Below are 27934 nucleotides of genomic sequence, written 5' to 3' on the forward strand. Positions count from 1 at the left end.
AATAAATAAATCAGGGGCTGGAGCAATGGTTCAGTGGGTCAGTGAGGTTTGCCTTGCACTCGGCAGACCCAGGTTCAGTGCCTGGCATCCCATATGGTACCCCCAGGACCTCCAGGAGTAATTCCTGAGTTCAGAGCCAGGAGTAAGCCCTGAGCATTGCCAGGTGGGGCCCTAAAACAATAACCACCAGATGTGGATGGAATTTTCACAGGCGTGTTCCTCGGGAGCCTGCTTCTATGCCCGGTGTTGTTTCCTGAGATGCCCCCGTGAATGCGTGAAGCTTCCTCACCCTCAGTGCTCCCAGCCACCCATTCTGACAGGCATCTGCATGGCGGCTGGGCTGTGCTCATCGGCACTCTGCTGCCACGAATGGTCTGCCCGCCGGGCGCGGAGGGTGGTGCATCAGAATGAGCGTGTGACTGGGCATGGAGTTATGTGTCACTGACGTTCACCAGACAAGGGTCCTGCATGCTGTCTGGACAGTCGCCTTCCCCCGCCACCGCCCCCCAACCCTGCTTCCGCTTGTGGATTTAAGGACTCAGCTTTTTCCCCATCTTTTGTTACCAGAGTGATGTCATCAGCATGCAGTGTTTTGCCAAAATGTGATTCTAATTCTGTTTCCTGGATGACGGACGAAACTGATTGCATCCTTTCCCTTGTGGTCCGGCCAACCACGGCCTCCTCCCTGGAAATGCCTGCTCGGCTCTTTCACTCAACGTCCTGTGGCACTCGCTTCTTCTTATGGCCGTGGAGGCAATTCACACACGAAGGGCACTTGCCCCAGGGTTGGTTTTGTGTGCTGCAGATGTCTTCTCCCCACCACAGCCTGGTCTCCTGTCTCACTTGGCCCCGGATCTGGATGAAGAAGAGTCTCTGCTGCAAGGGAGCGGGGAGGGGGTCTCCTTCTTGCTTCCTCTGGATCTTCCTGCCCGTGCTCCTCCCCCACTCCACTCTCTCCTCCAACCTCAGCTTCTGGACCCAGCTTTTCCTAATAGGGCTTTGTTCGACTCTTCTTTCCTCAGAACTCCAGGCCTACACCATGCACCACCTCTCTTCCATTCCCCTGAAAAGCCTAGCTCAGATGCCACCTTCTACAGGAAGTCCTCTCAGATTGTCCCAGAAGCATGAATGAATTCTTTCCTCCCCTCTTCATTCCCCGGCTTTTCATATGCACCAGGCTGCCATTAGCATCTTCTCTCCCTCCATCTGTGACTTGCAGTCCCAGCGTGCTTTGGGTTAAGACACTGCTGTGATCTGTGGTTTGGTGGCACCAGGATTTCCTGAGCTCACGGCTGGATCTGGGGCACCTCATCCCGTCGCATCCCCTACTCCCCCTGGCCTGGTGAGATTTGTGCAGACGTGGCTGTGAGTCAGGTGGGGATGATGACATACAGGTTGACCGTCCCCTGTCCCATTTCCTGAGTGGGTGGTCCTAGCTGGGTCTCCCTCAGACCCCCCAGCTCCCCACTAGGTGCTATGAGATGCCCACACTCTTGGAATAGTGACGAGTGGGGAGCACGATGCATGAACAGGGTGCTCGGGTGCCAGTCCCTGTTTCGGGTTACTGTTCCTCTGCTTTGCAGGTTTTGCATCCACTGTGGGTGGGGCGGTCTCAGTGCAGCTCTGGGAAAAAGAGCAGGGGAGCTCTTCGAGGCCTTTCTCTAGAGAATCCACAGCGCCTCTCCCTCCCCCCCCCCCAACCACTTTGTCTGCTATTGTAAAGGACATAATTTCTGGGACTTTCAGAATGAAGGTGTGGAAAAGGGGGTGAGTAGGCGCCCCCTGTTCAGTGTCACGTTCAGAGCACGCACAGCCCCCACAGAACCCCAGCCCCACGCATGGAGGGGACTGGAGGGAGCACTGGTGTCTTGGTTGTGGTTTGCAGGGTCTGGGGCACGGGAGCCGATGCAGCTGGGCAGGGCTGGGCTGGTACAAACAGACACAGTGGCCCTGCCCACCAGGCCTGACTGTGCCAGCTCCAGAGTGGGAAGAAGCTGGGGGCAGCACGACTAAGGTCAGGGAACCAGCCCCTCTTTGACTGAAAGCAGGCCCGAGTGGCCAGCCCAAGTGTTCCTGCAATAACAGTACCTGGCCTCTGGGTGCTTGGCCGTGATGCTGAGTCACCATCGCTCAGGTCTGATCCCCTGACTGCCCCCCCCCAACTCCGCACCACCCTGCGATCCCAGTGGGTGGCACATCCCAGCACCCAGCCCAAAGGCAGGCCCAGCACTCGTGTGCCAGCATCCCTGGAGTGGGAGGCACCAGCGTGTCAGGGCTGCATGCACAAGGGAACGGCCGACCCTGTAATCCAGGCCTCCTGCTGGAAGGCACCCGGGGAGCCTCGGGGCCCAGAGACCACCATGCTGCACCGCCCCTTCCCTGCCAGCCTGCTCCTCTGAGAGAGAGCACACGGGCCCACCCTTGGGCCCCCGCAAGGCACACACCTGCCACAGCAGTTCTCCCCAAGTGTCCGTACTTAGGGGCTGACCTGTCAGAAGTGGGTTCTCTGGCATGTCTGACACGGGGGCTAGAATCAGGGCTGCTGGGCTGACCTGGGCAGGACCCTGCTTCTTGGCTCTAATGGTTCTGCCAGCCGCCAGCTGTCCTCGGCTTGTGGCCGCATCCCTGTGTCCCCATAGCCTCCAGGACTTCTTCCTCCTGTCCTGGGCATTCTCCCCCCATTGCCCTTAGAAGGCACCGGTGCTGGGGTTCCAGACTCACCCAGGACACAGAGCCAGTCTGTCTCCTGCCCCTCCCCACACCTCCTATGGCTCACAGTGAGTCCGGGTGAGTCAGCACCTCTCAGCTCTGGATCGTTCTGCCTCTCCAGATGGGTGCTGTGTGTGGGGTGCTGGGGCCCCAAACCCTGCTGCTCCACCCTCTCCTCTCGGTGCTTGAAGGAGCACGTCGATTCCTGTCCTGGCCCCTGCACTCAGGCTGGGTGCAAGGTCATTTGCCCTCCCGACTCATCCCATCCATCCATCTTACTCCTCCCTCCAGCCCCACAGAAGCCGCATGCCCACACTTGGGAACTTGTCCCCGTCGCCCTAACTCCCAGGGGCGGCTCCTGTTCTCCAAGGGTCTGTGCATGGTCACTCTGACCTGGCCAGTGTGAGGCTGAGTGGCACAGAGTCACGTCTCACTCTGAACACCTGGTGCAGCCTGCCGAGGACTGGGGGGAGATGTGGGCAGGCCCCTGCCTGCAGGTCTGTGAAATGAAAGGAGAGGAGTTGGTGGGCACTGGCTTGAGAACCTCCCAGGTACCCATGCTGTGCCAGGCTCTGCCCCGTCTTGTAGCTGCCCTTCCGGAACATGCCGCTGCCCCATCTGTCTGCAGGCCAGGGCACCGACACCCAGGGCCTCTGTGTGTGGAAGAATCAAGACTCAGATCTACAGGAGCGTGGCTCGAAGTCTAGGCTCCCCCCGGCTGCACTGCCTTTCCTAGGGTTGTCCTGCGGCCCCGCCGAGGGCGTGTCTTGCCAGGGCCCACCCAGCCGAGCTTCTCAGAGGCAGACAGCTGGGAGGAGATGCAGGTAGATTGTGGCATCGCAGTTTCCATCCCGGCTCTGCCTTGCACGGTCCCACCACCCCCACCTCTCACAACAGCTGCTGCTTCCATTTCCTCTTCTTTAAAAGAGAAAAAAGGGCCAGGCATGTGCTTCACAGGGGAGCGCGTGCCTTGCGAGTGAGACTGTCCCTAAGTCCACCACTGGCGCTGGAAAAGGGTGAAATAAGCAGAAGGTGAGCAAACGTGCTTTGCAGTGGCGTGGCTGGCAGCTGTGTGCAGTAAGTGGCGGCTGTGTGCAGTGGCTGGTGGCTGTGTGCAGTCGGCGCGCACATGTTGGCATCCCCATCAGCAGTGGCTTCCCCTGTGGCTAGAGCCACTGCAGTGTTGGCTTGCTGGCCACTCACCCTTCCTCCTATTCCCCCTCGCTCCCCTGCCACCTCCCTGGCTCAGGGGCCAGGCCTTGCAGCCTTCCTTGTGCGGGGCTGAGGGGCTGAGCGGGGAAGGAGGGAGGGGAAAGGCCCTGGCGGGATCTTCCTGGGTGCCTCCCCTCTGTCCCCCACCAGAGGACGATGCAGGTGGACCAGCAGACCAGGCCGATGTCAGGAGGAAAAGCAGAAGCTGAAGCTGCAGAGCTCCACCCTCAGTTACTACCATGACACACACACACTCACATATACATACACACATGTGTACTCATACACATTCACACACCACGTGTATGTGCACACACATACATACCATTTGTACACATGCACATATACACATGCACATGCACACAGCATCTCACAAATGTATATGTGTGTGTGCCCATGTGCATTAATGATAACACATATGTACATGCACACAGGCATGCAGCTGCACACATGCAGCTGACAGGTGCACATATACAACATATGCATATGTGCACATATGCACGCATGTGCACACACGCGTAAGGGTCAGGAGCAGTTAGCATCCCTCTTACCCAGAACGCCCTGTTTATGGCTGGTGCTCGGGCAGGGAGGGCTGGCACAGCTGAGCCCGCAGCCTCCACAGTTGTGGGCAGGAGTCTGGGGTCCTCTCCTGCCCTGCAGGTGGGAGGCTGGACAGGGCCTGGGACTGACGACGATGTCTCACTCTGCCTTTCAGGATGAGTCTGGGTCGGGGGAGACTGTGATGTCCAGGCTTGCCTGGACTGGTCTTGACAGTTGCCTAAGACCAGAAAACCCAGCTCAAACTGGTTTCAACAAACAAACAAACACGTGGATTGGCTCACAGGACTGAAAAGACCCTGAGTCCAAACGCTGTGGTGAGGCGGGATGCATATCCAGGGGCTTAACTCAGCCAACGGGTTCTGGCTCGCTCTGCTCTGATGTCCTGACCTTCATCGTTGTGCCTGGCCTCTCCCCTCACGGCACCCAGCACCTCTGAGCTTGCCTTCTCCTCCCCCTGCAGCCACAGGCGGCACTTCTGGCCCAGGCCTCTGTGTGGAGCACAAGCCATCTTTGCATTATTTATAGCACGCTGAGTATAGGGAATGCATTGCCCACTGGACTCAGGTCACGTGGCCCAACACCACCCCCAGCAGAGCAAGGGACCTGGGACCACGGCCAGGGCAAACAGGAGTCTGGCAGACTGGTCAGTGGTTGGAACTAACCACAAAAGTGAGTGGGGGGCTGAGAATAGGTAAGATAGAGAAGAGACCAGTATGACAGTGATAGCTGGGAATGATCACGCTGGACAAGATCAGAGGGAGTTAAAGCAGAAGTAAGGGTAAAAGGTATTCTTGATAATTTTTCAGTTTCAATATTGTAAACCACAATGCCCAGAAGGAGAGCGGGGGAGAGAGGGAGAGGGAGGGAGAATAATACAGTGGGCAAGGGGCTTGCCTTGCATACGGCTGGCATGGATTCAATCCCAGGCACCCCATATGGCCTCCCAGCTAGCCAGGAGTGATCCCTGAGAGCTGAGCCAGGGGTAAGCCCTGATCACCACTGGGTATGACTCCAAAACAAACAAACAAAAGTCTTTCTGAATAAAAGTGAGCTCACACAGGGGTTAAAGCACTAGCATTGCATGGCAGTCAACCCCAGTTCCAACCTGGCACCACCAGCAGTGACCCCTGAGCTTAGAGCCAGGTGTGACTCTTGAGCACTTTTGCATGTAACCCAAACCTTCCCACCCACCCACCAAAACCAGGCTCACACAGCTGGGCCTTCCACTTTAAGAAAGGACCCGCCTTTCTTAATAAACAGACGAGCACATGAGAAGGGATTTAAGAAGAGACTGCATTCATGTGCCCCGTGTTGGCTGGCCCCTAGTTAGTCAGTCCTAAGTGAGGAGATACCTTTCAGGGCACAGCCCAGGGGTCCTGTGCAGAGCAAACATCTGAGACAGCTTCCTGGATGAGGTGTCTTGACCATCGTCCATGACTGTGTTGGCTGATAGTTCTGTTTTCCTGGCTACAGGTGCCCAGGTCAGCAGAAGCTTCACAGCCCAAGTGACATGTCACCGAGAAGGGAAAGGAAGAGAGGGAAGGGACAGGCAGCACGCAGGAACAGGGTTCCGCCCCTGTGGAGTCCAGCTTCGCAGGGACTCGCTGCCAGCCTAGGAGCCGAGCTCCAGGCCTTCCCCATGGCGGCCAAGCCAGGGCTTGCCCTCTGCATCCGTGAGGCAGCCCCGTGGTATGCTGGCCAGTGCATTCTGCCCCTACTGACCCGGGTTGATCCTGGGATGGTGCAGTGACTCCTGAGATTCCTGCCCAATTGCACCAAGGCCCAGCTGGGTCTGGGCTGGGCCTGGAGGAGGCGCAGGTCATGGACCAGGTTGCAGGGGCCCAGTCCCACCTGTCCCCTGGGGCCATGCCACACGGAAGCCATGTCCCTGTGACACCCCTACCTCAAGCCTCCCGCTCAGAGAAACTCAGCTGCCCATTAGAATGGGATCCCTTGGGCGGTTCTACCCTGTGGGCCCTCAGAACCTGTCACGCCCTCACAGCTGGACCAGGACCAAGGGATCATTTCAGGAGACGTCTCATCTCCAGACCAGCTCACCACCCTGCTTTATATCTGAGCCTTCCAGAACCTTCGACTTCATATCTGTCCCCAGGATTCACACCACCAAGGCTAGCTCCCCCTGTCCCCTGGGCAATCCCTCTGCCCATTTGGTTTTTTTCTTACAAGTTTCTATAAAAGGTTTTCTAGAAAATATTTGTAATTGAATCACCATGAGATATAGTTTCAAAGTTGTTCATGATTGAGTTTCAGCCATACAATGTTCCAACACCTGTCTTGTCACCATTGCACATTTCCTCCCGCCAATACCCCCAGTTTCCCTCCTGCCGCCACCTCTCCCTGCCCCCCCCCCCACACACACAGCCTGCCACTGTGGCAGATACCTCTCTTCTCTCTTCTTCCTTTTTTCCTTTTAGGCATTGAAAAGATATCATGTATATTCCTTTATCTCCTTTCAGCACTCAGTTCTTGTTCAGAGTGAACATTTCCAACTCTCATTGTCATAGTGGTTCCGTCTCTAACCTAACTGCACACCCCCACCCATTTGTGGCAAGCTTCCTACCATGGAGCAGTCCATTTAGCCCTCGTTTCTACTATCTTTTGGGTATATTTTTATACTCTGTATGTGTATACATACACACACATATATATTCTGCGATAGAATGCGATCATTTTTTATATTGTCCTCTCTCATTTATATATTGGTTTGGGGGCCACACCCAGCAATGTTCAGGGTTTACTTCTAACTCTGAGCTCAGGAATCACTCCTAGAGGTGCTCAGGGGACCATGTGGGGATGGAATCCAGGTCGACCGTGTACCAGGCAAATGCCCTACCCACTGTACTATAGCTCCAACCCCGTAAATGTGATCATTCTACATTCTATGTCTGTCCCTCTCCTTATGACTCCCTCTGCCCATTCTTGTTCTTCTAAATCCCCTGTCCTGTGTGGACAGTGAGTGTCCCCCTGCCATCACATGCCCGGGGCCAGCAGGACCCATTACCACCTCGCCCTCAGAGAATAAATCATTCTGATTGAGACTCCCCTGCCTCTGACGTGACAGCCTGGCCCAGTGCCCTCCCTCTCAGGGGACTGCCTGCCTGAGAACGGCCCAGGGGCGTGGCTCTGTGACACTGCCTCACGGCCTCCTTTGCCCGGCTCAGGGCTGAGCACGTCACTGAGATGAGAGACCTGGAGTGTAGGGGGAGAGCAGGCATGGGGGTTCAGGCCTTCCCCTCCTTAAACCAGAAGCTCTGGAGGCACAGCAGAGAGCCTGTGTCAGGAGAAGGGCCTCTGGGAGGCATCGTTCCCGAGCGGGTACACTCCTGCCGATTACCGGGGAGAGAGGGCCTCTGCCCACGAAAGAGCGGATACAGGAAGGCACCTAAGGCAGCTGTTGGCATGGACGCACACAGAGCACGCAGGTGGCCTGGCCTGTCTCCTGGGTCGGCACGGCCATTGCCGTCACATCTGCAGAAGCTCGAAAATAAGGATGCGGAATGTATCTCTTCAGCCAAGGGGAACCGCCTCCGAGTTTGGGGCCTTTGGGAAAGCCAGATGTGAAGACATCTGGCTGTCACCTGTTGGGCTCCAGGTGTGTTTCCCATGCACTGTTGAGCATCAGTGGTACTCAGTTCTGTTCTACACAGGCTGGAGGGCAGCTCTTTCCCTCTGCAGAGCAGCCGTGCCTCTCGGGTCTGTCACACGCTGTCACAGGATGAGCCAAGACCCCCGGGGCACACTTGGGGTTCATTCTCCTAGTCTGGTTCTGATGCCGTGGCATCAAACTGGCATTTTCTGAACCATCCCTGTGACTCAGACACCCTCTGGGGGACTTTTCTTCCTCATGGCAGCCCTATGAAATAGACACCCCCGTTTGTTTGTCTTTTTTAGTTTTAATTTTTATTTTATTGAATCACCGTGACAAAAGTTACAAAGCTTTCAGATTTAAGTCTCAGTCATATAATGATCAAACCCCCATCCCTTCACCAGCGCACATGTTCCGCCACCAAGAACCCCAATATACGCCCCCTCCCACACACCCCTCCCACATACCCCCCACCTGAGTGAAACCTCTGTTTTATGGATGAAGAAACTGAGGCTTGGAACCGTTAAGTTGCTCAGTCAGTGGGACCGAACTGATCCAGGCAGGGGTTGTACTCTGGGATGGTTGATTTCAGCCTTTCTCTGTCCTCCATCCAGCCGCAGAGAACCCCTATTTTCTGAGAGATGTAAACGCACATCTTGGTCCATGTGCTTCCCCATGGCTGTGCTGTGGCTTCATCCTGGAGGTCTGACATGTCTTCAGTGGATGAGTTTGGGGCTTAGGTGACCTCTGCAGCATCTCTGAAGCTGCTCAGAGACCCCAAAGAAGCAGCAAAGGTGCCTCCTGGGGTTTGAGGTGGAGTGACCGACCCCTCTGCAGACAGACCAGGGCTCCCAGCTCACGCAGAAGGACCACGCCCACTGGCAGCAGGGGAAAGGGAGATGGCCCTAGGGTCGTCTGCTGTTTCAAAATTATTGCAATGTCTCCCCCATCCCAAACTCACCCCTGCACCCAGGCCAGTCCTCCAGAGCTGAGCCCATCACTGAGCCCTTCGCGTCTGGCGTTGGACCCTGAAAGCCTCGTCTCCACTCTTGGGCCTTCTCTGGTTCCCCTTTCTTCAGTCTTAGTTAGAAACAGGAGCTTTTTGCCCCTTTATTAGGGAATTGGCATTTTCTTCTGTTTTCTGCACATATGGGTCCAATGCTTCTATTGTTTCCCTTAAACCAGAACTGATTTGGCGCTGCCCTGTGGCAGAGAAGGGATGACAATCCGCCCATAAGCACAGCCCTCTGTGCCATGTCCAGCAGAGCCGGGCCCAGGCAGAGAGAATCCTATAACTGCACATGCCGGCTGGTGGGCGGCCATGCACAAAGCCTGCTTGGATGAGAGCTCAGACTGGGTGGCATTTTTTTCCTAAAGGGGGCAGTACTGCCCCCTCCTCAGGGTACTGGAAGTAGTAGCCTTGGAGAAAGTAGATTTCCAGAAGAATGCCCAGTTACTATTTTGGGGGGGAAGAGGGGTGTTGGCCAAATCACTTTGGCTACCTCTGCTCTCCATGAAGGTAGTCAAGGACTGTTGACTGGTAAAGCAAAGAGTAGAGACCAGAGACAGTGGGTTGGGTGCTTCTTCCTTGACACTGGGTGTCAAGACTGGGTTCAATCTCAGCATCCCCTGTGGTTCCCCAAGCCCACCAGGAATGACCCCTAAGCTCAGATCTAGGAGCAAGCCCTGAACACCACCAGGTGTGGCCCCAAAACAAAAACAAAAGTGGAGTAAAGGTTGTTTCTTGAAGGGGTGACCTCCGCGTGCTCCTCCAGCAGGTCACACCTTCTAGAATGTTCCTCTTTGTCTCTGCAGGCCTCCTGCCCTGAGCGGCAGCCCAGTCATCTCTGACATCTCATTGATCCGGCTTTCCCCGCACCCTGCTGGCCCTGGGGAGTCCCCCTTCAGTGCCCACCACCCGTACGTGAGCCCCCACATGGAGCATTACCTCCGTGCCATGCACAGCAGCCCCACGCTCCCCACCATCTCGGCAGCCAGGGGGCTCAGCCCTGCTGAAGGTGAGTAAGGCCTGGGGTGCTGCCTGAGGGGTTGGGGTGGGTGGGAGGGGGGATGGGCTGCTAACTAACAAAGTTGCTTCCCCAGGCCCAGGGCGGTAAGCAGCTCTTGTGCCCTTGCGCCACCCTCAACAACGGCTTCTGTGGGGCCAGAGCCTCTGTACAGGCCATAGGGTGCTTGCCCTGCATGTAGCCAACCCAGGTTCGATCGATGGCAGCACATAGGATTCCCTTAACCGTGCCCAGGATTGATCTTTGAGCACAGACCCAGGAATAAGCCCTGAGCATCCCCAGGTGTGACCTCCCCAAACCAAAAACTAATGACTTCTGTTTTTTTTCCCCACCTCGAGGGGAGCTCAGAGCCTGGTGGTCAGGGTCACCTCTGCCCTATGCATGCACTGTTCAGAACCTCACACTTGCCCTGGGTGTTTCCTCAGCCCACCTTATCCATCCTCTCAGGGGCAAGGGTCCTCCCAGCTGTTGGCTATGACCTAGAGCTGAGGACCAGGGGATAGTGGGGGACACCCAGGCTGCAGTCTGGCCTCCAAGTGGATGGAAGGACACACTGAAACCCTGGACTCCCCCTCCCGGCCATGTGAGCTGTGCTCGGTCTGCTTTTTGCTAAGGAAAACCAACCAAGGTGAAGGCCATCAGCCCCGGGGCCTGAGAAGGGCAAGCCCTCGAGGTAGCCCTTCAGACACGTCCTGGTCCTCAAACCTGTGGATGTCACTGCATTTGGAGAAGAGGCCTGTCTGGTGGAGGAATTCTGGAATGTGGTGATCGTGGCAGAGTTTCTGCCCGGGCTTCACACACCCAAAGCCAGGTGTCCTTCTGAAAGACACAAGACAAGAAGACACGCAGAGATGTGCCTGCAAGCCAAGGAAACCAGCATTGCCCTGCCCTATCAGACGCCTGAAGAAGCAAGAATGAGATTCTCCCCCTAGAGCTTCTGGACAGAGTGTGGCCTAATGACATGTCAGTGACATGAAGGAGAAAAAGCTGCTGATTTTTAGCAACTTTCAGCACCAAATCAATGCTCATAGCCTTCCAGGAAATGAACACCCACGCTAAGGAGGTGCTGGAGAAGAGTGGAGAGAGAGGGAGAGGGAGAGAGAGAGACAGGGAGGGAGAGAGGAGAGAGAGAGAGAGAGAGAGAGAGAGAGAGAGAGAGAGAGAGGAGAGGAAGAGAGATCTGCTAGGTAATAAGGAGTAAGGAAGAGCAAACTGACCCTGCAAAGACACCTCCATCGCAGCAAACAGGTGCACACATGCCACTGATGAGCTAAGTGGTGGGACAGGACTTCCCATCAGAAGGATTTTGAACCAATGAGCACTGATCATAGGCCTGATTCCCTTGTAAACAAGGACGCGGTTCCCACCATGTCCCCTGAGCCCAGGCCACCGCCACCAGATGGGAGCCTGGGCCTGGCACCCACCGAGGGGGGGCCCTAGCTAATTTGCACAGCCTGGCCCCCGCACAGGCTGCACCATATCCTCTGAGGCTGCCCTGGCCCTGGCCCAGGCCTCCCGTGCCAAGTGACTGGACCTGGCATGTCACCCTGAGACAGCTGCTCCTGCCAGCTGGTCAGCCCCGGCTTCCTCCCGGTCACTCACATCGCCACGTCCTGCAGATGGAAAGGGAGGCAGGTCCGGGCCGCGTGTGGCAGGCCCGCAGAAGGAGCCACGCTCTTCTCTCGCCAGCCCAGCGCGCCTGGTCCCCGGGGGCTCACCTGAACTCCTTCCTGTCCTACCTGCGGCTTGCCGAGCCTGGGTGGGGGGGGGGGGGGGTGCGGGGAGCTGTGGCTCTGTAACAGGGCCGTAGGACAGGGAGCGGGCGGGTGGGTGGCGGCAGGTGGGCGCTGCCCTCTCCCTGCAGTGACCAGCCTGCTCAGTGCCTTGTTTGCACGTTCTTGCTCACCGGAAGTCTGCCCCAGAGCGGCCGGACCTCAGGCTCCCGCAGGGGCCTTGTGGAAAAGCTGTTTCTGACCGGCCTGAGCTGCCCAGTGTCCAGTGTCCAGTGGGAGGCAGTAACCCCCGCCCCCCGGGAAAGGGCACCTCCTCTGCTCTGCCCAGGTGATGTCTCTGGCCTCTCCCACCAGATTCTGACGCCTCTTCCTCTCTCCCTCCCGTGCGCTCAGTGGCCCACGAGCACCTGAAGGAAAGAGGGCTGTTCGGCCTCCCGGCGGCGGGCACCACCCCCTCGGACTATTACCACCAGATGACGCTCATGGCCAGCCACCCGGCACCATACGGGGACCTGCTGATGCAGAGCGGGGCCGCCGCGGGCACCCCCCACCTCCACGACTACCTCAACCCCGTGGATGGTGAGTGCTGGGGCTGGGGCCGCTGGGTGAGGTGGGCGGGGGCCGGGGGGGGGGGCTCCTGTCCCTCAGGATGGACGGGGCCTAAGGGGAAGGGCCACCCCTGCTTCCCTCCAGCTCCATTCCCACAGGCTGGGAGTGTTTCACGCTTCGCAGAGCACACACATTTCTGTATGGGATTTGGCATGCAGTGCAAGGGATGAGGCCAGGGCCAGGGCAGAAAGCACTGGTGCAGCCAGCAGGACGGTGAGCTAGAATGTGGAGATACAAAAATCCTTACCATGAACGTGGCAGTGGAGCAAAGAAGTTAGAAGTGAGCCAAGCTGAAAAAAAGCTTGAGAGATCATTCTGGCAAGAGGAAACAGCAAGTGCAAAGGGCCTGGGGCAGCAGCAGTGTGATGCCAAAGAAAAACGAGACCCACAGGCCAGTATGGTGGGAGGGCTGGGTGGCACTGGGCTCTCACTCCGAGTAGTGTGGGGCCCCCAAAGGGGCCAGGCATGAGAGTGAGGAGATCTGAGTTATCCCTTTTGCTCTCTTTTCTTTGGGTTCTCCCAAGCAGTGTTGCTCTCCCAGCAACTGGGCCTCTGATTCAACGTCAGGCCCAAGAATTTGGTGCTGCTGGGTCCTTACAAAACCAGAAATCACCCAGGCCACCCCAGCACAGCTCAGGGGCCCTCAGATCTGTGCCCAGTAGCCAGGGGGACCCCTGCCGGGAACCCTGGTTCCACTAGGACTGTGCCGTTCGCCACTGGTTGGGACTGGGTGCAGGCAGTCCTGGGAGGCAAGGGGAGTGGTCCTTGACCCCTTCACCCCTTCCAGTCCCCTCAGTGCCCCTTGCTTCCCTGCAGCGTGCTTCAGAACCCCCTCCCTCCTCCAGGAAATCCTCCAGATGGACTGGGCTGGTAGATGGTAGCAGCTTGATCCCCCACTCTTCCTCCATTCCCCCCACTCTTCCAGCTCTCGCTTCTCTCTGCCAACTCACCTCACACCCACATCTGTGAGTGTTTCCTGTCCCCCGCAGGGGGAATCTAATGATACCCCTAAATTTAACGTTCATCCTCCGCTGGGGGAGATTGCTCCCTGTCTCCCACCACCAACTCTCTTGGGGCCAGCTTCCATCCCCTGGGCCTGCGGCCCCTCACAACCCTGGGAACCAGGCACAGGGGTGCCACTGCTCAGAACCCTGGGGCCGTGTTTAGTCCAGAATTGGGCGCACTGGGCATGGTGGGCACTGCTGCCCGGGCCTTCCACGCTCACACACGACCCACCTACTCCCCATGGCAGCCCCACGGGTACTGCCCACGGCAGGGGCACCAGGGGCTCGGGAGACGGGGGACTCAGCACACACTGGAGCTTCTCCAGGAACAGGACAGAGCTCGGGGGCTGGGACCCTGCCTGGCATGTGTGAGGCCCCGAGTCTCACCCCCAGCACCACGTACCCCCAAAGGGAGCCCTGGTGGACCCCAGAACTGCCACCTGTGGCCCCCGCTCAAAGGTCATGCAAAGCAGAGAGCTGGTACAGGGGTGCAGCACTCACGGCCCATCCCAGTCAGCATCGCCAAGAGCAGCCCCCAAACATAGAGCCGGCACCTGAGTAAGCACCTGAGCGCCTCTGGGCGTGGCCCAGACCCCTACCACCACCCCCACCACCACCCCCCGTGGAAAAGAAGAGGCAGTAGTGACAATCTCAGGTGTCCAGCGGAAACAGCCTCTAAGTGCCAGGCATCCCCCGAGGCTCTCCCCATGCCTCCCAGGCACACTCTTGCCAGCTGGATGGTGGGCAGGTGCATGGGAACCTTGACCAGGTGGTCTTTAAGGGGCAGAGCGGCATACTCCCCTGACACAGACACCCCGCCCCAACTCTCAAACACAGACTCGCCTGTACTCTGCACCTTCAGGCAGCTTCCCCCGTGTCTCACCCCTCAGTCACCTTCAGAGGCCGCAGCGCTTCAACAGATGGGGGCTCCCCACCTTGAGCAGCTTACCCAGGCCTGGGTCAGGGTTCCACACCTGTCTGTGGCCGGCCTCTTCGCCACAGGCACCTCATCCCCACCACCCCATGTGGGGACACCTGCCTTCCCCCTCGGTCTCGATGGGTGAGGGCGCATCCAGGTGGGCCAGCACGTGGCTGGGATCGTGGGATGGGGCAGTGTGGACAGGGCCACTGGCTTTCCATAGCTCAGACAGGCTGCACAGACGCCCGGGCAGGGGTTGGGCACAGAGATGTCCAGTCACAGCTGGCCCTGCCTGTGTCCACCTCACCCACGTCTCCAGTCTGTCCTTTTGTGTGGGGCTCTGTCTCTCGAGTACAGGCTCCCCTGTCCTTGCCCCTACCCCACCGCTGTCACCCCAAGACCACCCCCCCAACACAGACCCTTCCTCTCAGCTCAGGCTTCACTGCTGTCTTGCGTTAATAATATATATTCCATCTGCCATTCTGCAGTTGGCATGGTGGCTCCATCCCCTTCAGGACAAAACCCAGGGGCTGGAGCCATAGCACAGCGGGTAGGGCATTTGCCTTGCACGTGGCCGATCCAGGTTCAATTCCCGGCATCCCATATGGTCCCCTGAGCACCGCCAGGAGTGATTCCTGAGTGCAAAGCCAGGAGTAACACCTGAGCATCGCTGGGTGTGATCCAAAAAGAGGGAAGAGAAAAAAAAAAAAAGGATGAAACCCAGATGTTGATTCAGCTGGAGCAGCCTTCCCCTCCAGCCTCCTTGTTACTTCCTCTTTGCTCAGCTAGCCCCACCCCTGCCTCCCCAGGCACCCTGACAGCTCTCTGAGCGCTGGCTACCCGCAGCATCATGCCTGAGGCCCACCTGGCTCCATCCTATGCCTCGTCCTAGGGTTCAGGTCTCAGGGCACCTCCCCAAATCCAGCAGGGCCCCCCGTAACAGGCTGCTCCTTCCAGGGAGCTCAGCGGGGGCAGGAGCGTGGCCGCCGGGACCAGTCTCCTGTGCTTGGAGGACGCGTGAGTGAGTGGCAGTCACAAAGGAACCTGGGAGAGAAAGATGCAAACTAATTAGGAAAGAAACTGCTCAGGGCGAGCAGCTGTCAGCTTGCAGCCAGCCTGGAAGGGGGGAGCTGGGAACAAGGCAGCTTTGTTCTCAGGGGTGCTGGGCATTTGGCAGCTCCTGGGGGCGCTGAGACGGGCAGAGCAAAGAGGTGAGCTCAGAGGTGGGCGTGAGAGCGCCCGATCAGGTCAGCTGCCGCTGATGAACTCATCACGCCTACCCACCGCTGCTTTGGGGTGCAGACGGGAGCAGCGGGCATCTGGCCCAGGGACCTGGGCAGGCCTGTCTGCTTCCTGGAGCGGGGGGCAGGGGGCCGTTTCTGAACCTGATGGATTCAGGAGCCCCGAGATGTCTTTTGCACTGTACCCAATCTGCGACCACGCCCGGGAAATCGGAGTTGTGGGTACAGCACATGGCGTTGGCGTTGGCGTTGGCATTGGTCCAGCTCTGGTTTCTGCAGAGCAGCTGGAGCACACATGCAGACCTTGTTTTAGGCATCTCCACTCCACTGTGCAGAGCCTGGACATGGGCTGCTTACCTGTCTCTTTATTTTTTAGAAAACTTTTTATTAGTGAATCACCATGAGGTGCAGTGACAGACTTATAAACTTTCATGCTTGTGTTTCAGTCATACAATGGTCGAGTGCCCATCCCTCCACCAGTGCCCATTCTCCACCACCAATGGTCCCAGTATCCCTCCCACCACCCCCACCTCGACCCCTCCACCCCACCCTGCCTCTGTGGCAGGGCATTCCCTTTGGCTCTCTCTCTCCTTTTGGGTGTTGTGGTTTGCAGTAGAGGTATTAAGTGGCCATCATGTTCAGTCTATAGTCTACTTTCAACCCGCATCTCCCATCCCTAACGGGCCCTCCTAGCACCTTTTACTTGGTGGTCCCTTCTCTATCGAGCTGCCTTTTCCCCCAGCATGCAAGGCTGGCTTCTGAGCTGTGGAGTAATCCCCCTTTACCTGTCTCTTTAACAGACACTGTAGCCCAGCCTGTTTCCGGGCTACCCCTGGTCCCCACCCTCCTGGGAATCATCAAGGTCCGCTTTGGTCGAGGGTTGGGTGGGACCCAGCACCACTCTCTCCTGGAGGTCCAGAACACTCAGCCAAGGTGTTAGTCCCCCTTCCCACCAGTATCCTTACCCCAGAAGCCCCTCTCAGTCTCTGTATGGCTGTGTTCTGAGCACCAAAAACCAGGCCTGGCACACAGTAGCTGCTTACTAAACATGCACAATCATGTTCAATGGAGGAAGCATGAGTAACCATGACCGTAATATGAAAGCTGCACAGAGCCTCCGAGCACCTGCAGTGTTGGAGATACGCAACCTTCTCTGGTTCTCTCTCACCCTCCTGCATTCTGTGTGTGTTTAGTAAGCACCTACTATGTGCCAGGCCCAGTTCTCTCTGCTCAGGACACAGCCATGTCCTGCCCACTTTGTGCTTACAAACCCAGCTGGCTGCCACTAAGAAAGCTGCTTGGCTGGACAAGGGAGGCCTGTCCTCGGGCACCCTGCTCACCCCTTTCTCAGCACCATCATGCTCCCACAGAGGAGGCAGAATTGTGGAGAGAACTTTTACCAGAGACTTTGCAGGGTGAGCTGGACCTTGGTTGTCTAGGAAGACTGGCTCTACAGCACCGTTGTTCCCTTCTTGGCCAAGTAGTCTCAGCACCATCATTCACTGTATCACTTATCACTGTCATCCCGTTGCTCATCGATTTGCTCGAGAGGGCACCAGTAACGTGTCCATTGTGGGACTTGTTGTTACTGTTTTTGGTGTATTGAATATGCCACGGGGAGCTTGCCAGGCTCTGCCTTGTGGGCGGGATACTCTCGGTAGCTTACCGGGCTCTTCGAGAGGGACGGAGGAATCGAACCCAGGTCGGCCGCATGCAAAGCAAACGCCCTACCATCTGGGCTATCACTCCAGCCCTTTAATGATGGCAAAAAAAGCCATCATTCACTTGGACTATATTTATATTGGCTTGGCGGCCACACTGAGCCATACTCAGGGCTTACTCTGGGCAGTGCTCATGCGGCCATAGGTGGTGCTGGGGGTTGAACCTGACTTGGCCACATGCAGTGCAAGCTCCGTACCCACTGTACTATTGCTTTCCAGTCATAGCAAAGCATAGTATTGCCTCTGGGGGTTAAGTAAGTGGCTCATGGCTCCCACACATACCACACACACACATACACACACACACACACACACACACACAACCTTATCCCATCAAAGGAATCAGTGACAAACCTGGTGGGTCTGACTCTGTCGTGACTCTGTCTTACACTGTCTTACAATAAATCTACCTTGAAAGTTGCCACCGTGTGTGTGTAAACGGAGACACCAAGCCATTAGGCTGGAGAGGTGGCTCAAGAGGCAGAACATGTGTCTAGCTTGATGGAGGTGGAGAATTCCATCCCTGAAACCACATGTACCCCCTCTGACAAGCTCTGGGACCCCAGTTGTCAAGCTTATACCGTAGGCCACACATCTCTAGGAGTGATCCAGGCCAACCCTTGCCCCCCACCCCTGTATTGCTAGGTGTGGCTCCTACAAAACCCAAAAGACAGAAAGTGTAGGTCATCCTTGAATAACAAGGTGTTTAACTCTCATTAAGCCTCTTTGAGATCATAAATGGATGTAGGTTGGACCAGAGCGATGGTACACTTGGTTGATAAAGCACTTGCTCGCACTGGTTCAGTCCCCAGCACTGCCTATAGTCCTCCAGGCACCTCTCAAAGTGATCCCTGAGTACAGCACTAGGAGTAAGCCCTGAGCACCACGAAAGGTGATCCGAACCCACCACGGCCACCTCCCAGTGGATATATGTTGAAAGTGAAGGGGGTGATGGAACTTAAGTATTCCCCCTGAAGTGGAAAAGCTGGTCATCTCGGCAGGAGAAGTCCATCCTGTCTTTGTCTCAGTTGAGCCTCATCTCCTTGAGGAGGTGGATACCCACACCCCGTAGGAAAACAGTGATGGTGGAGGAGAGCCAGAAGCCAGAGGTCTCCCGTGGGGTTCACTTAGCATTGAGTCCTGTTGGGCCCGAGGTCCCGAGCACAGGATGCAAGACCTTCCGGGGCAGCCCAGAGCATTCCTTGCTAGAGCCAAGGTGGTCCCTGGAGGCCCATTGCCTCTTCAAGGAGGCTGAGTGATGGCAGGAAGAGGGAGGGGCGATGCTGCCTTAGGAGGTAATAGATACCCAGGCAGGAAATCCAAGGTTATCCTTCTGCCGAGCAGTTCTCCAGAGACCAGGGAATTCACCGCTTGTCACGGGGGCCCTAAAATGGGATTTTCTTGCGTTACGCTGTCGAATATCGGTGATTTACCAGCAGGAAGACAGCAGCCGCCAGCCCCTCCTACCCCTCCCACCACATTGGGAAGATTGAAACGTTTCCGATTGAAATGTTGTCTGTTTACAGCTCATATTTCCTCCGAGCTGTATATTTTATTGTCATATTGACACTAATTTGACTCGGGTGTCACTTCCGTTCTGACGCCCGTTCTTTATGCTGCCTACGGGTCCAGGGGGGTTTTCAGAAACCAATTACATTGATCACACCGCAGAGAGGCAGGCGGGGAGGGTGGAGGGGCTGCCACGGGCCTGAGTCAGGCACAGTTACTGCCTGCAGAGAGGAGGGGAGACTGAGGCACGGGAGGATCTAGAGGGCCAGTGCTGCTGGGTGGCGTCACATGTTTTAAGGGCTGGTGGATCGTCGGGGACACCCACACAGATATCCTGAGTGTCTGACGTTAGAAAAAAACCCTCCCAGGAAAATCCTGGAACCCTCAGCCTAGGGTCTGGGTCTGCTCTGCAAAACTTGGAAATGAACCTTCCATTCTAAATCTTTGCTACCCAAAAGCCTCAGCCTTTCCTACTCATCCTTGTAAGAACAGGTAAGGGGATGGCCACGTGTTAGCAGGTCCAGATTTTGAGCTGGATTCTATTTCCCCACCACCACCCCACCCCTCTTTGAGGAAGACATACTAAGCAGTGCTTAGAGCTTACTCCTGGCTCTGTGCTCAGGGATCACTCCTGGTGGGACTAGGGGGACATACGGGGTGCCGGTGATTGAACCTCGGTTAGCTGCATGCAAGGCAAATGCTCTATCCACTGTGCTATCTCTCCAGCCCCAGTGAACTGGATTCTTTTTAAAGCTGTAATCGGGAACAGCTGGCCGTGGACCCAGCTAAACAAATCATGGGGTATGGCCCTGGGTCTGGATAGGACTCCCCTCGCCCCGTCTGGCTGTCCCTTGTAGATAAGGCTGACAACTAATGCGATAAATATCCGATGGCCTTTGGCATAAATGAGGACCCCCCCCCCCGCCCCTGCTTCCAAGCATGTCCATAGGACCAGGAGAGATGTGAGCATGGAGTCCCCAGATGTCGCTGTGCGGGACTGCTACCCGCCAGTACATGCTCCTCCGTGCCCCTCTGTCCTGCCCAGGAAGGCTGGCCTGGGCACCATGCTGAGGACCGTGCTCCCAGCACACTGCCGTGCCTGGCTGGCCCCGCAGCCCCAGTCACCTTTCTCCCAGGTTCCTGGGCCCTCGGGACCTAAAGGAACTGCAGGCTCACTCCTTTCCGGAGCACCAGATGATCCCCATTCTGGGGCACTAGCCTTCCCCACTGTCCCCAGGAGGAACTGGTTCAGAGACACTTCGTCACTTGCCCAGAGCCACACAGATCAGATCTAGCAATCAGGGTAAGGTCCTGGGCATATCTCCCCATTGCCCTTGGGAGAGCGACAGTCCCCCTCAATTGTCCGGTATCCAAAGGTGTGTCTGTGAGGGGGGAACCTAGTGCATCCTGCCCAGGGGCTCGCGCATCATTGTTGCCACCCCTGGACAGTAAGCAGCAGAAGGGCAGAGCCTGGCTGACCGTGCCCACGATGGCCGGTCCACACCTGGCCTGCTGTCCCGTGGCACGGGAGCGAGCGAGCAGACGCAGGATTGAGGAGAGTGACGGGTGGCTGCACGGGGTCCAGATGCCAGACGTCCCCGGGTCCCCGCCCAGGGAGAGCCGGCTGCTCACCTGGCAGCTGACGGACACCAGCTCTGCACGCCCACAGATGAGCAGACACAGCGGCTGCTCGGGGCCCCGGTCATAAATCACAGGAGAAACCACGGGAAATGAGTGCAGGCTCTTCTTTCTATTTAGTAATTTATCAAGGGAAGAGGCGCATTAATAAACATATTTCCCTCGAGGGGTGGGGATAACAGAGATGAATATCACTGTCAGATTTGGCCTGTTTCCTCTTGTTAGGGGCGCCCGAGAGGGTGGGGATCCAAATGTTCGCAGCAAGGCCTTTCGAAAGCAACGTGTCACAGACAGGTACTGCTTCCCGGAGACGGTATTCGATCATCCCCGCCTCCCCGGTGTCTCCCCATTTGCTGCTCGGCCCCTAAGTAATGGGTGTCACGGAAGACACGCTCCGGCATCTTCCTCGAGTCCCACTTTCAAGTGAGGATTGACAGGGAATGAACGAGGTGAACGCCCAGAAGCTTGGCCGAACACCCCGGCGTGTGTGTGTGTGTGTGTGTGTGTGTGTGTGTGTGTGTGTGTTTCAGAGCAGATGCCTGGCTGTGTGACCGGCCACCCTCTCTAGACTGGCTGGCCCACGCCCTTGAGAGGCGCTAGGTCCACCCCGACCCCAACCCCCCTATTCTGTTTGCACCCGAAGGGTCGTATGAGCGTTCTAACTTCGGGACACTCTGTGGCACACAGGCTGCCTCTGCCCGACACTCTCTTGAAGAGCCTGGGGCCCCTGGACATGCCCCAAGTCATGCGCCTGAGGCTCGAGCATGGCCTACCCAGCAGGCACCTGCAGTCCCCAGCCTCAGCCACTGGCCTCGCCCCTCCACACAGAGGAGCGGAACCCCCAGAACACCCTCAGGCAGGACTCTGAGGCCACCCTGTCTCCAGTCTCAGCCATGAGACACTCCTGAGAGCCCACAGTAAACAGTTCCAGGGACCGAGAACCAAGGAAGGCATAGGTAGGGACCCTTCAGAGGAGCCCAGAATGAGAGGCTGTGGATATCCACCTCCCGAGCATCCTGTGGACGGAGATGTAGAGATTTCACAGGCCACCAGTCGACTCTGTACAACTGAAGACATCACCTCAGACACTTGTACTTATGGCCAGAAGAGCAGGCCACCTTCCTGGAGGAGGCAGCCTATGGACTCTTAGCTAGTTTGAGTTGCCTGAGGAGGAAGGCAAGAGCATGCCCAGGAGCAAGGTTGATAGCAGAGGGAGTGTTGAGAGGCCATCAGAGTTGTTTAGGACACACACACACACTCACACACTCACACTCACACTCACTCACATTCATACACCATAGCCCTGAAGGATCCTGGAGAAGGAGACAGAAGTACAGCACAATACACACCATCCTGAGCAGGCAGCACCCACAGAAGGAGGGAGGGAGGGAAGAGAGGGAGGGAGGAAGGGAGGGAGGAAGGAAGGGAGGGAAGGAGGGAGGGAGGGAGGGAGGGAGGGAGGGAGGGAGGCAAAGATAGTGCTAGCGGTGGGGCCATCCGCCTGGGCCTCTGTTTGGACAGAGCCCTTTCACAGGGGCAGTTCAGGCCATCCCAGCTGCAGTTGCAGCCACGACCTTGCAACACGCCTCTGCTTCCATTCTCCTCTGCATGCACGGCTCACCCAGCAGTACCCACAGCAGCAGTGAAAAGGACAGGGCCGCCTCGGGCCTGTTGTGGACAGGGCAGGTCACAGAGCCATGCCCCTGAGCCAGGGAAACCTGATGAGGACGAGCATTTGTCATTGCACCTCGACTGGGCGGCACTCAGCTGGGCCCGTTCCCATTTTATGGATGTGCCAACCAGGACCGAGAGAGGCTACATCCCGGGGCCCGGAGCCCATCACACATTCTCCCCAGGTCCACCCTCCCGGGCACTGCCTGTCCACCCCATGCCAGTTCTCCTGCCTCCTCCCCCCGAGAAACGTGTGATGCTGACCCACCCTCCTTGTCCCCACAGTGTCCCGGTTCTCCAGCCCACGGGTGACACCGCGCCTGAGCCGCAAGCGGGCTCTGTCCATCTCCCCGCTCTCGGACGCCAGCCTGGACCTGCAGCGCATGATCCGGACCTCGCCCAACTCGCTGGTGGCCTATATCAACAACTCGCGCAGCAGCTCAGCGGCCAGCGGCTCCTACGGACACCTGTCGGCGGGCACCCTCAGGTGAGCCCCAGCTGCAGAGGCTGAGGTCTGGAGCCGAGGGTGCAGCTGGGTAGAAAGACAAGGGCTGATGGTGCGTGTGGATGGATGTGTGTAGGAGCGTCTCAGCACCTCCAGGCCAGTGCCGGCCACGTGAGCCGGAGAGTGTGGCCGATTCTTCTCTCTTCTGCCCTGCTTAGCTTCTGGTGTGAAAGTGACCGTGAGCGAGTTCATCACTCAGGAAAGGTGACTTCCCCAGCCTTTTGGCTTGGCCATCAATAGGCCTTGAGGACTGTGACTATACACAGGACTTGTGGCACTGACTTAGGCCAGATATGTCCCTCACAGCCCTGCATTGTGGCCGCGGCATGACACACCCAAGGCTCCTGGGCTCCGGTGGTCCTTGCCTACTCCCTGAAGCCCTGGACTGTTGCTCCAAGGATTCCATCCCAGCCACTTGGCTGAGACTCATTCCCTCCCCCTGCTTCTTCCGAGCTGGGTGAGGCGGATAAGATGTCAGAAGGGCTCCCCCCAGGACAGGATGCTGGAGGACACTTGTAGCAAGCATGAGATCCCTTTAGCCATCCAGCAGATGACCCCAGGAGGGAGCCATCGAGGACAGTCAGCGTCTGTTACCGCACCTGTTCCTGAGGGTCAGGAGTGTGAGACAGGCTGGGCTCCAGGTCTCCAGGAAGCCAGGTAGGGCTGAGGCCTCCTGGACACTTGCCTGGGCCTGGGGAGCTTGTCCGAAGACTTCGAGCATAGGCGGGAACGTGACTTTCCTCCTGGTACAGCGCCTGTCATGGGTTGCAATCTGCCCCCTCCCCACTGCTGCCCGCCAAGTGCTCCCGGGGAGAGTGCAGAGGAGACCGCATGGGAGGGCTTCCCCTCAGAGACGCCCGCAAAGCCCTCAGTGTCCTGGAGCACAGGGGGTCATTCGCAAGAACTCTCTAGAGCTTAGACATTGATGGAGAGCGTGAATGGCCTGAGTAGCCAGGCTCTGGGCGCCCCTCCTAGACGGGTGCCCTGGAACCCACAGCAAGGGGTGCATGAAGGTTCCCATCACCAGGGAGCACTGATGTCAAGCATCAGGGAAGTGGGGGTCAGGGTGGAGGGGGCTGCAGAGGAGCCCGGCTGGAGGCAAAGGTCGCATCAGGGGCAGCGGGCAGCAGGGAGGAGGGGGAGTGAGAGAGTCGTGCTGTCGACCAGGGCAGCCACATGCCTATCCCGAGCTGTGGACAGGACCACCTCTGCGTGGGAAGGGTCCACCTAACAGTGCGTCCACTCTCTCTGCCCCACAACCTGTGCCCTTGTCTGCTCTTCTTTACAGCCCAGCCTTCACCTTCCCCCACCCCATCAACCCAGTGGCCTACCAGCAGATCCTGAGCCAGCAGAGAAGCCTGGGGTCTGCCTTTGGACACACCCCGCCGCTGATCCAGCCCTCACCCACGTTCCTGGCACAGCAGCCCGTGGCCCTGGCCCCCATCAACACCACGCCCACCCAACTCAGTAGCACCAACTGTCTGGGTGATGCCAGCCAGGTCAGTGGGGGTCAGGAGCAGGGGCTGGGCCACTGGGTCCTCATCTGGACCCCAGGAGGACCGGCCACCATCCTCTAGTGCTGGGCACCAAAGATGCATGGTCTGGGTGGCACCTCCTGCAGTGACCACGTGTTAGAGTGAGCCTGGGCCGAGAGGCCTCCCTGGACCCTCACTCCCCGTGGTCAAGCACCTCGCCTCTTTTCTCCAGGCTCCTGTCCAGCCAACGTGAGAGATAAGTGGGAAACCCGCATCCTGGCATGGTCTGGGCATCCCACACAGTATGGGTGTCCACAGACAGTGTGGGCATCTCCGTGTAGCACTCAGCCTTGGCGGAGAGCTTATAAATAATATGGTGCAGGGCTGAAGATTTAGCATGGGGTTAAGGCACTTAACTTATATGTGGCTGACCCCAGTTCCCTCCCCAGCACCATATATGGCCCCCAAGCACAGATAGGAGTGATCCCTGCATGCAAAGTCAGGAGTGAGCCCTGAGCACAGATGGATGGTCTCAAATCACATTCCATGTGGTGGCTCACCGAGCACTGACATACAGTGTCGTTAGTGCTTGGGGAATGAATGAAATCCTGTTTAGCAGGTGGATGGATCCTCACAGAGACTGTGTGACCATGGAAAGGGCACAGGCTTTGCATCACACCTGGTTACGAGCCTGACTGGCTTGCCTGGAGCAGCAAGTCTCTTTAGCTCTTCCATTTTATGTATTTTGTAGTTTTTTAGCTGGAGGCCATATCCAGCAGTGCTCAGAGCTTACTCCTAGCTCTGCACACAAGGGTCACTCCTGATGGAACTTGGAAGACCATGGTGGGTACCAGGACTTGAACCCAGGTCAGCCACATACAAGGCAGGCGCCAGCCCTTAGCTCCTCCATCTTTCAGCTGAGCTAACCTCAGCAAAGTAGGATCTACTGCCATGATGGGGTCAGTGAAGGAGCCCCGAAGACCCCAAAAAGGGGTCGCAGTGATTATAATCATGATGATTATTCTTTGCAGGGGGCCGAGCCTGGTAGTGCTCCTGGGCTACTCCTAGCTCTGTGCTTAGGGGTCACTTGCAGCAATGCTCAAGGGGACTATGTGGTGGCGGGCACTGAAGCTGGGCTTCCCTACACGCAGGGCACAGATTCAGCCCACTGAGCATCTCTCCCACCCCCAGTGACCACCCTTGGTGTGAAGCAGCTGCCCTGGCCAGTTGTGACCATGTGCTGGGAGAAGGGCATTGTGGGGGACCCTTTGCCCCGCAAGGCTCCATGTCACCACTCAGGACCCCCCTTCCCAGACATGAACTGAGGCTGTGGCCCAAACCCAGAGGTCCCCACAGAGGTCCAGCCTCTCAGGACCTATAGGGACAGGAACCTGGGTGCCCGGTTGGTCCTAAGGAGGTGGAGGTGGGGGGGGGTGCTAGCAGGCTGGACTGTGGGTGCTGTCCACATGGTAGCCCCTGGCCAGAGGGACAAGCCGGGGGCACTCGGCTTCTGAATCCTCCAGCAGGGGCCTGGCCCAGATGCTCCCTGCAGGGAAGATTCCAGGGCTTACCGCCCAGACACTCTGAGGTACCCCCACTCTGCTGCTCGTTACAAGCTCCCTGTGTCCATTCCCCACCCCCTCCCCCTGCCCAGAGCAAGCCGAGCAGCGAGTCAGCGGTGAGCAGCACGGTCAACCCCATCGTCATTCACAAGCGCAGTAAGGTCAAGACTGAAGTGGACAGCCTGCGGCCGGCCTCCCCGCTGACCCTGACGCAGGTAAGCACCGGCTGGTCCTCACCACCCACAATTCCTCTGGCTTTCCTGGTGTGGAGCCATGACCCAGCTGGAGAAGGGCACAGTGGGTGGCTGCTGAGATGAACACGGCCTCGGACATACATGCACTCATCAGACAGATGCAGTCAAGAAGTGGTTGAATGTGGGGCCACTGGAACGGTAGTGCAGTGGGTAAGATGCTTGCCTTGCATGCAGCCGGCCCAGGTTTGATCCCCAGCATCCCATATGGTCCCCCGAGCACCACCAGAAATAACTCCTAAGCGCAGAGCCAAAAGTAATCCCTGAGCATCGCTGGGTGTGCCCCCCCACAAAAAAAAGAAGAAAGAAGTGAATTAATGAATGAGCGAATGAATAAGTGCCTGGGGCTGTTGTCATCTTGCCCCCTCAGGAGGCGCATGCCTTGGCATATACCCATTTGCACCCCCTCCCCTGAATAGCTTCAGCCGCTGCCCCCCACCCTCTCTCTACATCCTCCTCTTACCTGTCATCACCATGTCAACCGCTCTGGACCCTCCTGGGTGGGCAGACTCCCCTTCACCTTGATGTCCTCAGGTCCAGCTCATTATGGCTGCTGCCCCTGCCCAGGGCTGCAGGCCATGGAGATAGGGCACTTTGGGGCAGAGTGCCAGTGTGGGCTCCACATCACCAGACTTTGCACAGCAACTGTGAAGGCCTGTTTTCTGGTGACTTCCCACCCATGGGAAACAGAGAAGACAGTTCATGGTAGAGCGAGAGAAAGAGACAGAGAGACAGAGAGAGAGGATGGACCAACAGCCAGCACAGTTGTAGCCCTTTGGAGATCCTGCAGTGCCGCGTCTCACTGGGGCCAGCAGGCATGCAGGGAGTCCCTCGGAGAGCCGAGGCTGAGTGCGACAGCGCCACGTGAGCACAGCTGCCAGGCTCCGCCCCCAGGTCTCTCCCGCCCACCTGAGCTCATCCATAATACAGAATCACCGGTCCTGACATCAGGATGCTCCGGGCTTCCTCCTCTTTCCCCTCCCTCTGCCGGCTGTCCTTTATCAAAGCTGTAAGCCAGGGGCAGGCTCCGGGCACTTCATTTTTATGAAATACTGGGTCCTGTTATTGTCAGGGAAACAGAGGGCCCGTGACAAATTCTTCTTCGCATGATACATGGTTTCCACCAGGCTGGCCATCCTGGGGGGTGGTGGAAATTGATGAGGATGGCCCGGATCCAGGGGACACGGCATGTCAGAGCTACGACAAGGACAGGTGGGAGGTAGCCCCCACCCCTCTCCTCCACCTGCAGTTGGAGGGGCGGGGGCAGGGCAGGGGCTGCCCCAGGCCTTCCCCTGTGCCTAGCGTGACTTCTTCCTGGGATGAGAGGAAAGACCATTTGTCACCAGGAGGTTGTCACGCTGTCACGGGGCGTCCTGATTCAGTGACCTGACTCACTTGCCAGGTGAAGGGCTTTGCTTTGCCTGAACATAATGAAGCTCCCCCCACCCCACTCTGCCTAAGCCCCCCAGATCGTGTGCCAGGAGAATGCCCAACCTAGGCCCACCCCAACCCCTGTGCCGGCCTCTGTGCTTCAGACCTCCTCAGATAAGCCAGGCAGGCAGCTGTGGGAACCAGAAGCCTGTTTCCAGCTTTTCTGAAAGCACAGAGATGAATTTTGGAGTGCCAGCCTGCACAGACTCCCTCCCGTGGCTGAAGACTTAGGAATTTAGGGGCCAGGCATTCTGCTTCTCCCTTGTAGCGTGTAACAAGATCCCAGCACTTCCTGGGGCCCTGCCGGCCAAGTGCCTCCAACCTACTGCAGAACACGGGTGCTCAGTGAAAGTTCCTCTGAGAAATGACCAGGAGGGCCTCTTGACTGGCAGCCTAGAGCTCCAGTGGGAGACTACGGTTGTTTCCCACATGCGTAATGGACTCTTTATTGGACATTAAGCCAACGTGAGACCTTGGTTTGGGCCGGGAGGGTTCTAAGAGGTGGTGGTCCTTCGCTTGAGCCATCCCTGTTCTCGCAGGGGTTTTATC

The 27934-nt window shown here is 57.5% G+C and overlaps 1 protein-coding gene across 1 annotated transcript in view; it reads left to right on the top strand.

The window, feature by feature from the left end:
* GLI2 (GLI family zinc finger 2) overlaps positions 1 to 27934 on the top strand; it is a 232673-nt gene that overhangs the window by 184870 nt on the left and 19869 nt on the right. The window contains exons 4-8 of the mRNA XM_055123452.1: positions 9905 to 10107; positions 12243 to 12428; positions 22447 to 22648; positions 23955 to 24165; positions 25796 to 25918. Coding sequence (XP_054979427.1) covers positions 9905 to 10107; positions 12243 to 12428; positions 22447 to 22648; positions 23955 to 24165; positions 25796 to 25918 — 925 coding nt within the window. The remainder of the gene's footprint in view (positions 1 to 9904; positions 10108 to 12242; positions 12429 to 22446; positions 22649 to 23954; positions 24166 to 25795; positions 25919 to 27934) is intronic.

Source organism: Sorex araneus, chromosome X (assembly GCF_027595985.1).
Source record: "Sorex araneus isolate mSorAra2 chromosome X, mSorAra2.pri, whole genome shotgun sequence".
Taxonomy (NCBI): domain Eukaryota; kingdom Metazoa; phylum Chordata; class Mammalia; order Eulipotyphla; family Soricidae; genus Sorex; species Sorex araneus.